The sequence below is a fragment of the Emys orbicularis genome, chromosome 2 (assembly GCF_028017835.1).
Source record: "Emys orbicularis isolate rEmyOrb1 chromosome 2, rEmyOrb1.hap1, whole genome shotgun sequence".
NCBI classification, from domain to species: domain Eukaryota; kingdom Metazoa; phylum Chordata; order Testudines; family Emydidae; genus Emys; species Emys orbicularis.
This window is the reverse complement of record NC_088684.1, coordinates 203,800,448-203,812,295: the sequence shown is the minus strand read 5'-3', so window position 1 is coordinate 203,812,295 and position 11,848 is coordinate 203,800,448. Positions and strand designations below refer to the sequence as shown.

The following is an 11,848-nucleotide window of genomic DNA, read 5'->3' as shown; positions in this document are numbered from 1 at the left end:
TTTCCCAGCCTTTAGCGGCGGGACTAACGTTTGGCGCTCCGGAGATTCTCTGCTTCCTCTCACGAAGTCTTGGGTAATCAGTCTCACAGGCTGATCCTGTCGCTCATTCAGCTTTCAGTGGAAAGAGCTAAAGAGATGCTGGTCTATCCCCGTTCCCTATCACTCTGGCACATAAAAACCACTGGCAAAGATGAACTTCTAGATTTCCTTGTGCCTCAGTGCTAAAAAGACACAGAGCTTCTCTCTTGTTCCAAAGTTCAAGCTATCTGAGACTTACAGACAGCCATGGAAATTGTAGGGCCATATTTATACGAGTGCCACAAGTGACGTGGGGGTTGATCTTTCTTCTTGGCAGCATCGTTCACTTGGTGTGTGTGTTTGTTTTTCTTTTCAGACAGGGTGACATCACCTCCACTCGGTTTAATCCCAGGGCGACATCACTAAATTTCTCATTGCGTCTCAAGATAAATTTCAACAAGCCATTCAGTGTTGATCTGTGCAATAAATTCTTTCAAGACGAGAGAGAGAAAAAAGCGCTTCCCTCATCTACCTCGGGTCTGCAAATTCAGTCGCAGAATTAAGAGAGAGGGAGGGGAAGTTCAATAGGAGCAAGGACGATACTCTTTTAAGCAGCACTGAACTTTATGCCCTTTTCCAACATTTTCAAAGAGACAAAGCACAGAAACTTTTGCCGCTTTTAAAAAATGTTGCTATTATTTCTGTCTATTCTAACTATTACGCAGTTACTGCAATGGCTCCAGAGGTAGATATGGCATGTAAAACTTAGACTTCACAAAACAAACATGAAATATACAAACTGGTCAATTACTTTTTCTGGAACGAACTTGGCTGGGACAGCAGCAGCAGCCGATCCGAGCCTGGAGTGAACCTCAGTGCACAGCTCCAATAGTCGTGTTGCACCTGCTGTTGCTGCTATGAGAAATCCCATTAGCTACCCACTTCGCCCTAGTAAAATCTCCACCTACCACCCCCCCCCAACCGGATCAGCAAAGGAATAGGTGGGAGGGGAAGATACGATATTATTTAAAGTTTTTCAAAAGCACTTTGTGTCACAAACCAGCAGCCGCCAGTGTTTTAGAAAACAGTGCAGACCGTTCACATTCGAGTCGTTTTGTCCCTTTCATTAGTCTGAACCCAGAGGCTTTCATTTGACTAAATTATACGGTTACATCGGTGTAATTTAGAAGTAACCCCATAGTGTTCACTGGAATTGCTCCGGATTTACAGCTATTTAAAACAGTTGAATTTCGTCCTTGATTAATAGGGACCAAATTCTGCCCTCAGTTCAACTGTGCAACTCCGATGAGAGCAATGGCATATTGCAGTCACTGGCATAGCGGGGATGTAACTGAGGGCAGACTGTGGTCCTCCTAGGGTAGCAATTTCCCATCCCCTCTCATTAAGATTATTTTGTAGGGTGCATTTTCAGTTGATGTGCTTTCCTGTTTGTAGTAGCAGCAGCAGCAGCGCCCTGACCTCTATTTCCGTGTGTGCTTTAGTAACCCATGTTGCCTCCCCCACCCTCTTTTCTAGGAAACTGCTCAGAAGACGATAAACCTAGGTCAAGGTATCTCCAAGGCAAATGGGGGAAGAACGGATATGTTTGGGGGAAAGGGGATGCTCGTATTAGTGACTGGAGAGCAGGTGCCAGGGAAAGTGAAATGTTTTCCCTCAAAAGTAAAATTATAGAGAGGTCTCTCTAAGCAGATCATTCTTCAACTCCCTCCCTCCATGAGCCCCAAACACACGACAATACGACACGAATATATGTCGATATGATAAAATTGGTCTGCAGCGTAGTCCTTCAGATAGTCGCTCTGCTTTGAGACTAGTAGGAATTTGGGGGGCAGGCAAAATTGTATGCTCAAATGTGTGCATTCACTGCCTTATAGGAACCCTTGATCACACACACGCACAAAACACAGTAGGCTGTAGCCCACGAAAGCTTATGCTCAAATAAATTCGTTAGTCTCTAAGGTGCAACAAGTACTCCTGTTCTTTTTTTAGAGGAAAAAGTGATCAGATTTGCTCACAATCAAATTCCATATCACAGATGCTCTTGTCAAAGACAAACCAAAAATATAAGGCCCAAATGGAAAGCAAGCAAACAATCGACTTCCCAAACAAGTGGCCATTTAGCTCCTTGCTGAAAAGTGTCTACTTTCCTATTCTGGTTTATATATGGAGCACGAGCATGAACGTATTGTCCCCCCCCCCCTTTTTTTTGCTGAATAAGAAATATGTGATCATTATAAACTGAGCAATGACATTAACATATATATTGTTTGCTTCCCTTTATCTTAATTAAGCCTTCAAGGAGAAAACTCACAGGGCTGAACATAAAGAGGTATATGAAATAGCTATCAATACAGGCTTAATATCTAGTATTTCTAGTCAGAGTATTACTTCAGGTGCAGCGCTCCTAGCTGTGGCATTGGTATCATATGCTGTCACCCAACTATGACACTGGCATCAGATGATGCCTCCCCTCCTATTGCACTGGTATTAAATGATGTTCATCCAGCTACAGAATCGGGGCTATACCATACGCAATGCCTGTGGCAGGAAACGTATAAGGGAAGAGGTGAAATGAACGGGGAGAGAACACGAGGGAGCTGGTGGAAGGAGGCGTGTGTATCCTTGCCCATCGTGTCTGTTGTTTAAATAATTGATGCCCGGCGGGCTGCAGGCGGCACTCTGCCTCCGCAGTCCCTGCTGGCCGGAGAGAGAGAGAGGGAGAGAGAGAGCTCAAACAGCCGCCGCCCTTGCTCAGCATTGCACCCGCTCCTGTCTCTCTCCCAGCTGCAGCATTTGCTGGGCCCTGGCTCCGCGCCTGCCGCAGTCAGCCAGACCCGCCTTCGTCTCCCCAGTCAGCGACGCAGAAGGGGCCAGAGAGCGAACGGCTACAGCTCCAGCGCCTCAGCAGCACCCGGCTTGCTCCCCGCCCCCCTTCACCCCACCAGCGCCTCCGGAGTGGGGCTCAGGGCGCCGGGCTCGCGCTGACAGAGGAGACACCGAGGATGGCGCGAGGCGGCGGTTGCTTGGGGCAACCCCGGCTGCTGCTGCTGCTGGGCGGCCTCCTGTGCCTGCATGGCGGGGCTCCGCTGGCCGCCGCCCCGCAGGGCCGCGCTGGGCGGGGGCAGCCGCCCACCCCGTGCCAGGCGCCGCTGCAGTGGGAAGGGCGCACGGTGGCCTACGACCACAGCAGCGGCAGGAACACCAGGGCGGTGGTGTCTTACGACGGCCCCAACCAGCGCCTCCGGCTCCTGGAGGAGAGAAAGGGGCTCATCCCCTGCAAGAAGTAGGTGCTGCTGGGGCGCGCGTGCGAGCTCCAGGGGATGGCTTCGCGCGGCCCCTCCTTCGGGGGGAGGGGAGAGCAGCCTTGCAGCCAGTCACTTCTGGGGAAGGGGCGGCTTGGGGCTGGAACTCCCCCTCCCTCCCTTTCGGCAGTCAGTGACCTGCTGCCTCTGCAAACCTGCCCTAAACTGCTCCTCCCCCAGCCGGGCGGTGCTGGCGTTGGCGGGACAGGGAGGACCTCTCCGGAGAGTGCTGGAGCAGGGATTGGGGTGGTAAAGCTTTCAGCTGCACCCAGGGCCTGAGTCAGAGCCCATTGAAGTCAATGGGAGTATTTCCACTGACTTCAGTGGGCATCGGAACACGCCCCAAATGCCTACACAAATCTACTGGGGAGCACAATCCCAGAGAGCCCCCTGTTCAAGGGCTTTAGCCCCACTCCCCTTCTTCCCCCCTCCACACACCTACCAGGTGGTATAAACGCCCAGAGAGAGAGAGAGAGAGAGATTCCATTCCACTCCTCCCACCAGCAGCACATTACTCAGTTTGCAACCAGGGGATGCATTTTTTATTCCCTCCTCTCCTAGTTTCCCCAGGGTTTGTTCATCACTCTGTTGCTGCATGCTTATTATATCATTTATGCATCCCAGGCCACAGCTTTACCATTGTGCTGTGAGCCTGCCCAAAGAATGTCACAAAAATCATCTATTTCTGCCACAGTAATTTGGCAGATTTTGTAGCTCACTTTACAGCTATTCCCAAAAATTGGACTCCCACAGGTTGGTGGACATCCTGGAGCAGATTCTGCCCTGATCATTTAAATCAGATTCAGATCATTTACCGCAGTGTAAATCAGAAGTAACTTAGTTTAAGGCTACATCTACACTATGGGGGGGGGGTCGATTTAAGATACGCAAATTCAGCTACGCGAATAGCGTAGCTGAATTCGATGTATCGCAGCCGACTTACCCCGCTGTGAGGACGGCGGCAAAATCGACCTCCGCGGCTTCCCGCCGACGGCTCTTACTCCCACCTTCGCTGGTGGAGTAAGAGCGTCGATTCGGGGATCGATTGTCGCGTCCTGACGGGACGCGATAAATCGATCCCCGAGAGGTCGATTTCTATCCGCCGATTCCGGCGGGTAGTGTAGACCAGGCCTAAGTCAGTGAAATTTCTCTGACTTTACACTGGCCTAGTTGAGAGCAAGATTTGGCCTCCTGTTTTTATACTGATCTGATCAGTGATGGGTGTATGTAGCCATGTATGAGGTGATTTCTGGTGGATGGTGACAAAGGGCTTCCCTTCTTCCCTCCCCCCACATTATTTTTTTTTTCTGGGGAGAGGGAGGTGATAGGGTTAAAAGCAAAGCCAGAAAGAGCCTTTTAAGTGAACTTAGCTGTCTTATCATGGTGACAGATACTTATGCAACAAGTGCCAGGAAAAGATCCATTAGGGACTTGACTGATGTCCATGCTCAATAAATATATTTTATTATATTTATCAGTGGCAGCTTGTGAATCTTACTGGGTGATTTTTCCCCTAACTAAAGTATTTTGTTTTGTTATGGAATTTAAACAGATTCCATAATAAAATAATAATAATTAATAAACGTGAGACTAGTGCAGGGGTCGGCAACCTTTCAGAAGTGGTGTGCCAAGTCTTCATTTATTCACTCTAATTTAAGGTTTCGCGTGCCAGTAATACATTTTAACGTTTTTAGAAGGTCTCTTTCTATAAGTCTACAATATATAACTAAACTATTGTTGTATGTAAAATAAATAAGGTTTTTAAAATGTTGAAGAAGCTTTATTTAAAATTAAATTAAAATGCAGAGCCCCCTGGACCGGTGGCCAGAACCCCGGGCAGTGTGAGTGCCACTGAAAATCAGCTCGTGTGTCGCCTTTGGCACGCGTGCCATAGGTTGCCTACCCTGGACTAGTGTCTCAGGATTTTTAATATGGTGGTTTGTTAGTAAGTTTTGCCTGTATTTTAGAAGTTCTCTGGCTGTGCCTGTTTATGCAATTAAGCATAAATACTGTATTGTTAGATGCTAGTAATACGTTGCACTTATTTATCTGTATATTCATCTACATTCCACATACTGCCTTGGCATACAGGGAGTTTATTATGCTTAAAGAAAACAAAAAGTGTGTAAGTCAAGCCATTCACTGACCTAACAAAGTCACTGCCTCACCATCTTAGTTTGGTGAAAAAATAAATTTAGAAAAGGCTTGTTGGAACAAATCTTCTTCTCATGCTCTTCCACCACAATCATAGGTTTTCCAGTGTCGGACACATGATATGGACTGGTCTGTAGCCCTGCTGAGATCTTCCATAGTGCATAGTTCTTCCAGGAGCTGGTAAACCAACAGATGTTCCAGGGTTTGTGCAGTCAGATGTCTGGGGGTTGCCCCACTTCCGCCTATTGACTTTTGACATGCTAACTCTTGTTCGGAGGTGGTTTAAATATCTCCAGGTTGACCAATCCTTCTCCATGCCTGCAGGAAGGTGTTCAGCAATGTAGATGTGCGTTTTGATGTCCTCCAAGTATTTCGAGCTGAGTGTGCCATTTTCCTGTCGTGTAGCCATCGGTGATTTTTTAAGCAGTACTGTTGCAGCTATGAAGCTTTTCCGCAATTTCAGGTGTCTACCTGCCATGGTGTGGCCATTAAGGATGTTTGATATCTTTGACCTATCATAATCATTTCATTTTGCTTGTGACCATTCTCCCAATATCTGGTGGAGCGATTCTGGCAAGCACATAAAGGCTGTTCACATTTGTTGGTTTTAGGCATCCTCTGATATAGGGCAGCTGTTATTCAGCACAGGGTACACTTCTTTGCATGACCCAATCTTTCCCACACCAGACATGCACATTCACCCGTTGAATAGCAAAGTGCAAGTTTGAGGGCTCTAAGTGTTCCTGGGTTGGTTCCCCATTCTGAATTTGCAAGCTTCCCGAGTACACCTCTACCCCGATATAACTCGATCCAATACAACACGAATTTGGATATAACGTGGTAAAGCAGCGCTCTGGGGGGCGGGGCTGCGCGCTCCGGTGGATCAAATCAAGTTCGATATAACGCGGTTTCACCTATAACACGGTAAGATTTTTTGGCTCCCAAGGACAGCGTTATATCGGGGTAGAGGTGTATGTTGTTCCAGGTGCTAACTTTGCCTTATGTCTTTTCCACGTGTGCCTTGAAGGAGAGAGCGCGGTTTAGCATAATGCCATGGTAGACAGGATTCCAGCAGTGGGCAAGTGATACCCCATTCCAGATGATTTGAGTTGTCTACAGGCCTCATGATTCTGAAGATGGAAGAGACTCACTAGCACAGCGGTTCTCAAACGTTACCAACCCGAGTACCCCCATTTCGATTTAAAAATTTTCACAGACCCCCAAGCCTAATTTTCCCTGTGGGTGCACAACCCCCATTCAGTCCCAGGCCCTGCCCCCACTCCACCCCTGCCCCCAACGCCCACCCCATCTCTTCCTGCCCCTACTCCACCCCTGCCCCTCCTCTTTCCCATCTCTTTCTGCCCCCTTCCCCAAGCATGCCCCGTCTCGCTCCTCCACCTCCCTCCCCAGCACCTCCTGCACGCTGCTGAACAGCTATTCTGTGGCGTGCAGGAGGCACTGGGAGGGAGGGGGCGGATTTGATCAGTGGGGCCAGCATCCCTGGACATGGCTTGAGGATCCCCTGGAGCCGGACATGACTCATGGACGCCCTGGAATATCCTCGTGGACCCCAGTTTGAGAGCCACTGCACTGGGTTTTGGCTGGGTTTGGTGCGCAATTGGTTCTTGTTGTAATAGACTGAGAGACCAGACAATGCCGATGTTAATGCAGTTTCTGTCTGGGCAAGATCCTTGGCTTGGGCAGTGACACATAGGTTGTTGGCAGAGATAAAACTTCTTGTGTCAAGATAGATTAGTTGATCATTTGCAGGGCTTTGGAGCGGAGCCCGGAGCTGGAGCGCGGAGCAGTGGAGCTGCAGGTTTTTGCCCGGAGCTGGAGCGGAGCCGGAGCACAGAAAATCTTGACTGCTGCACTGCTCCAGTTTTTTTTTTTTTCATTTTCAATCCAAAATGAATGATATTTAGCGAGAAAGTCCTAAAGGTGCCAAAAAGTTTCAGATTGTATAACAATTGATATTAACATCTACTTTACCACTTTACATAATATGTCACAATTATTCTCACTTCGGCCAAAATCAAGATTTAATGTACAGATGCAAAATTACAAAGTTTTTTGGAGATATGTTTTATTAAAGAATCAGATAATTATCAGACATCCGGCAACACTGCAGACTGCTCCCACCCTTGTGCCAAGGTTAGGCGAGTACGTACTCGCGTAGATTAGTTAGATAGTTAGATTAGTATGTGTTGATACTTCTTTTGTAAGGGTTGATCAATGAGACGCGCTGAGTGCTGCGATTACAGAAAAGTGTGACGCAAGACACAACATTTAAGATATCACAAACAGGTATATTGCAAAAAAAATAATGTTTTTGTTTATTGATATATTAAGATATCGCAAGAGATATTAATCACTTAAGCTCATTTCTCACACGGGCTCCCCTTACCAGTACATTTGTTCATTTGTACATGCTCCCGTATCACTCTGGCGGACTTATTTTATATGTCATCTGTTCAACGGTCTTTTGGTAGCGTTGTTTGTAATTTTAAATTTACTGAAAAAGTCGTGTGCAGCAGGCATATAAATATACAGTAAACATTTTTGCATACATTAGGAGTGTTTTTTGTGATATATCCAGAGTGATTGGAAAATGTCCAACACAACTTTGGGGGTGAATCCTTAGGTTATTTTAAGAAAAAACGTTTCTGTGAACACGTGTCCTAAAATTCTTCCTAAGGAAACTACAGTCCCTTCAAGGAGGTGATGAAAAGTTAATTTCTGATTAATATCTCAAAAACGCTTTAATATAAAGTAATGAAATTATGTCTGTGTCTTAGTGTTAGTATGTGCTACCATATTACATTATCCAAAATTATTTAAACCATAGGCATCCCGAACTGGTGGTTGGTCATTTTTATTTCATATTTCAAGAAAGGCTTGTTGTCAACTGCCCCTGGCTACGAGCGGTAATATTATGTTCCGTAATAAGTTAATAATTTTTGGTTATTTATTATTACATTTAAAATTTATGATTCCAAAGTTGAAAAATAAGTAATAAATAAGATTGTTTGTATCATTCTAAGCATCTAAACAGATAAAAAATTTTAAGCAGTTTTCTCGGAAACTGTTAATTATACAAAATAAATTAAGAGTACCATTTTAATGCATGTTTTAGCATTAAATCATATTCCAGGGTTGTATTTATTAAATAGTCAAAGATGTAAAAAATATTAAATAAAATTGGCCCAGTCCCCTCAGTTCACGACGCCTGTAGTTTAAATAATTTTATTTGAATGATGTTGTATAATAGAACATTGGAAATAAACTTTAACAGGAAAGCGGATTCAAATTGCAAGCACAGTCCTTTTAGTAAAGAGAGCAAATTTTCGGAAATATGTTTTTCCTTCATCAGGCTGGAAACATTATACAAGATAGAACCTGTTATTTGCTCTATCTTGTATAATGTTTCCAGCCTGATGAAGGAAAAACATATTTCCGAAAATTTGCTCTCTTTACTAAAAGGACTGTGCTTGCAATTTGAATCCGCTTTCCCGTTAAAGTTTATTTTCAACCTTGTAACGTGTAGCCTCGTTACTTCCCAACAATTAATGTTGTAGAACAGCGATAGCATGTACTAACGCTACGGCACATACCAAATTTCATCGATATATCTATATTAAAACTTGGAAAATATTTCGAATATTTTTACTGTAAAATTTCATAAGAAAAACTAACTTGCAATTTATAAATAAAAATGTATATTAATGATGTATATTAAAATACTTCTTCATTAAAACTGCAAGAAACATGTTAAAATATTAAAATATACTTTAATAATAATTTTGTGTAGAAAGAAAATGCGATCATTTTTGTACAGAAAATCCAAAATAAATTCGAAGTACCTTAAGTGGTTAAGATATCACAAGCAGGTACATTATAAAAAAATGTAATGCTTTTGTTCATTGCTTTTTGAAGATAATAACAAAAAACATTTGGATGCGGTAGCAGCACAAGAAGATTTGGCCATGGCTTCAAAAAAAAAATCAAATCTGCCCCCCATGATTGATAGCCGATTTACGGAAAAGGAGCTCAATGACGTCTTTACTTTTGAATTTGAAAAGCCCGCTTTTGGGAAAAGCAAAGAAGAAATCGGCAATGTGCAAGGTAGAAAAGGAAGTGAATGGCGAGCTCAAACCATGTAGCTTCAAGACAAGTGAAGCAAGTGCCGTGAAAAGTTTCAACCTTTGGCGGCATGTAAAACGTAACCATCCTGAAAACTATGCGGCTCTGGTTACAAAAAAGGACCAGGAAGATGAGGCAAAACAGAAAGCTGATGCAGCTAAACGATGTTCATCTGGCTCTTTGAAAACTCCTGGAGAAAATATTTTTTGCGGAGATTCATCTGAAAAGAAACCCAAAATTGAGCAAACAAAACTTGACTCATATTTGAAGTCCTCAAAGGTTACAGTCACCATGGATGCCAATACTTTCCGTGAAGGGCTGATGGAAATGGTTTGCTTGAGTTCAACACCGCTCACTACCTTCAGGCTAAAGAACAAAGGATTCCAAAAAATTGCAGGTGAAATGGGTCGGCAGCTTGGCGATTCGACGGGGCATGATGCGGTTCGTCATTTAGTTGTTAGCACAGCTGAGTCTGGTCGTGAAGAGCTCAAGAAAGCTTTGGAGCAAAAATTGTGCTACCTGAAAATGGATGTGGCAACCCGTGGAAACAGAAATTTCCTTGCAATCAATGTTCAGTACTACGAAGAAGGAAAAGATAAAGCTGTGGTAAAAACCTTGGACATAATCGACACTGAAGGGCGTCACAATTCTTCGTACGTGAAAAGTCAAGTAAAAGTTATTTTAGAAAAATTTGGGATCAGTGAAATGCAAGTGCTGAGCATCTGCGTTGACAATGCAGCAAACATGACGTGTGCCATCAAAAATTTCAGCAAGGACAATGAAACCATTTCTACCTCTGAGAACAGGGATGTGGACAGAACTGAAGGTATTTTGCCTGAGGAAGGAACTAAAGGAATGGATGAAATCGAACTCAGCATGGATGCTGCTGCGCAGTGGGTTAATGACCCTAGTCTCATACTTCCAACATGGCTTCCTGAGGACGACTCAAAAGTCCAGCTGATGAGGTATGGTATTCACACTCTTCGGTTGGCAATCTGGGATGGACTGAACAAAGAACATGCGAAGAAATTTCTGGCAAAAATTCGACAAGTCATTGTCAAACTATGAACCCCACGTATTCAAAGTGCTCTGCTTGATCTACATGGGGTAACTCAATCATTGGATACTGTGACTCGCTGGGGTTCAACATTTGCGATGATTGATTGGCTTCTCGTTTTTCAAACTTACCATGAACAAGTGGCTGCTGCTGGAACAAGAGAACTCAAGTTAACAAAAGCTGAATGGGACAAAGTGAAGAACCTGCGAGACCTCTTGGCAAAGCCAAACCAAACAACTGTGAATCTTCAAGCTGTCGATGTAACCCCGGGAGTTTTAATGAGGAATGGTGAAAACTGTCAAAATTCTTGCAAGAAAATGGTGGACAAATTGCAGAAGGAATTCTATCCTCTATGCAGAAATGCGAAGGGAAGCTTTTTGATAATATTCATTTCCTTGCTGGAGTTTATGTTAACCCACGGTATCAGATTCTTCTTACCTCAAGGGAAATACCAAAGGCAAAGGAAGGGCTCCTTGATATTGCTCGACGACTCGAAAAACAAAATCTATTGCTACATTTGAACTCGACGAAAGAGGTGGAAGAAAACGAAACACAACAAAAGGAGTCATCAACAATCAAATTTGCAGTTTTGGAAAGTTCACATCCTTCAGAAATAGCAGGCTGTTCTCAAACGTCCATCTCCACTCTGAACTTGTTCGAGTGTCCATCCCTGAGACGTCTTCAACCATCACCGGGAAATGGAGATAATTCAAGCATCAATTCTTCAGAAGATGACTTCGAAAAGAAATTGGATAAACAAGAAAGACCCCGGCGAGTTTCTGTGATTCATAATTGTAATGAAGCATTATTCAAGAGAAACTTTCAGGAAGATTGTAAGGCGATGGAGTCTATTGGTAGGCTAAAAGTTAAGTCTGTTTTTGAGGCCATTCACAGCTACCCACACCACATTCAGGCTGCCTGTAGAATTGCTTCGAGCATGCCAACAACTCAAGCTAGTGTAGAGCGACTGTTTTCGGCTTTAAAGTTCATTTTAAATGTTGCGGCTGGCTATGAAAGATGACTTGATTGCTGCAATAATTTTTTACAGAATGAATTATGAATGATTCTAGTTTGTATCATTGTTGATGACATTTAAATTGTTTTAAAAGTCTGAATAAAAATAATGTTTTTTCAAAATTACAGTATGCACTTT

The 11,848-nt window shown here is 44.0% G+C and overlaps 1 protein-coding gene across 1 annotated transcript in view; it reads left to right on the top strand.

Moving 5' to 3' along the window:
* The first annotated feature begins 3,041 nt into the window (after nucleotides 1-3,041).
* Nucleotides 3,042-11,848, top strand: part of EPDR1 (ependymin related 1) — a 56,008-nt gene continuing 47,201 nt past the window's right edge. The window contains exon 1 of the mRNA XM_065399966.1: nucleotides 3,042-3,322. Coding sequence (XP_065256038.1) covers nucleotides 3,042-3,322 — 281 coding nt within the window. The remainder of the gene's footprint in view (nucleotides 3,323-11,848) is intronic.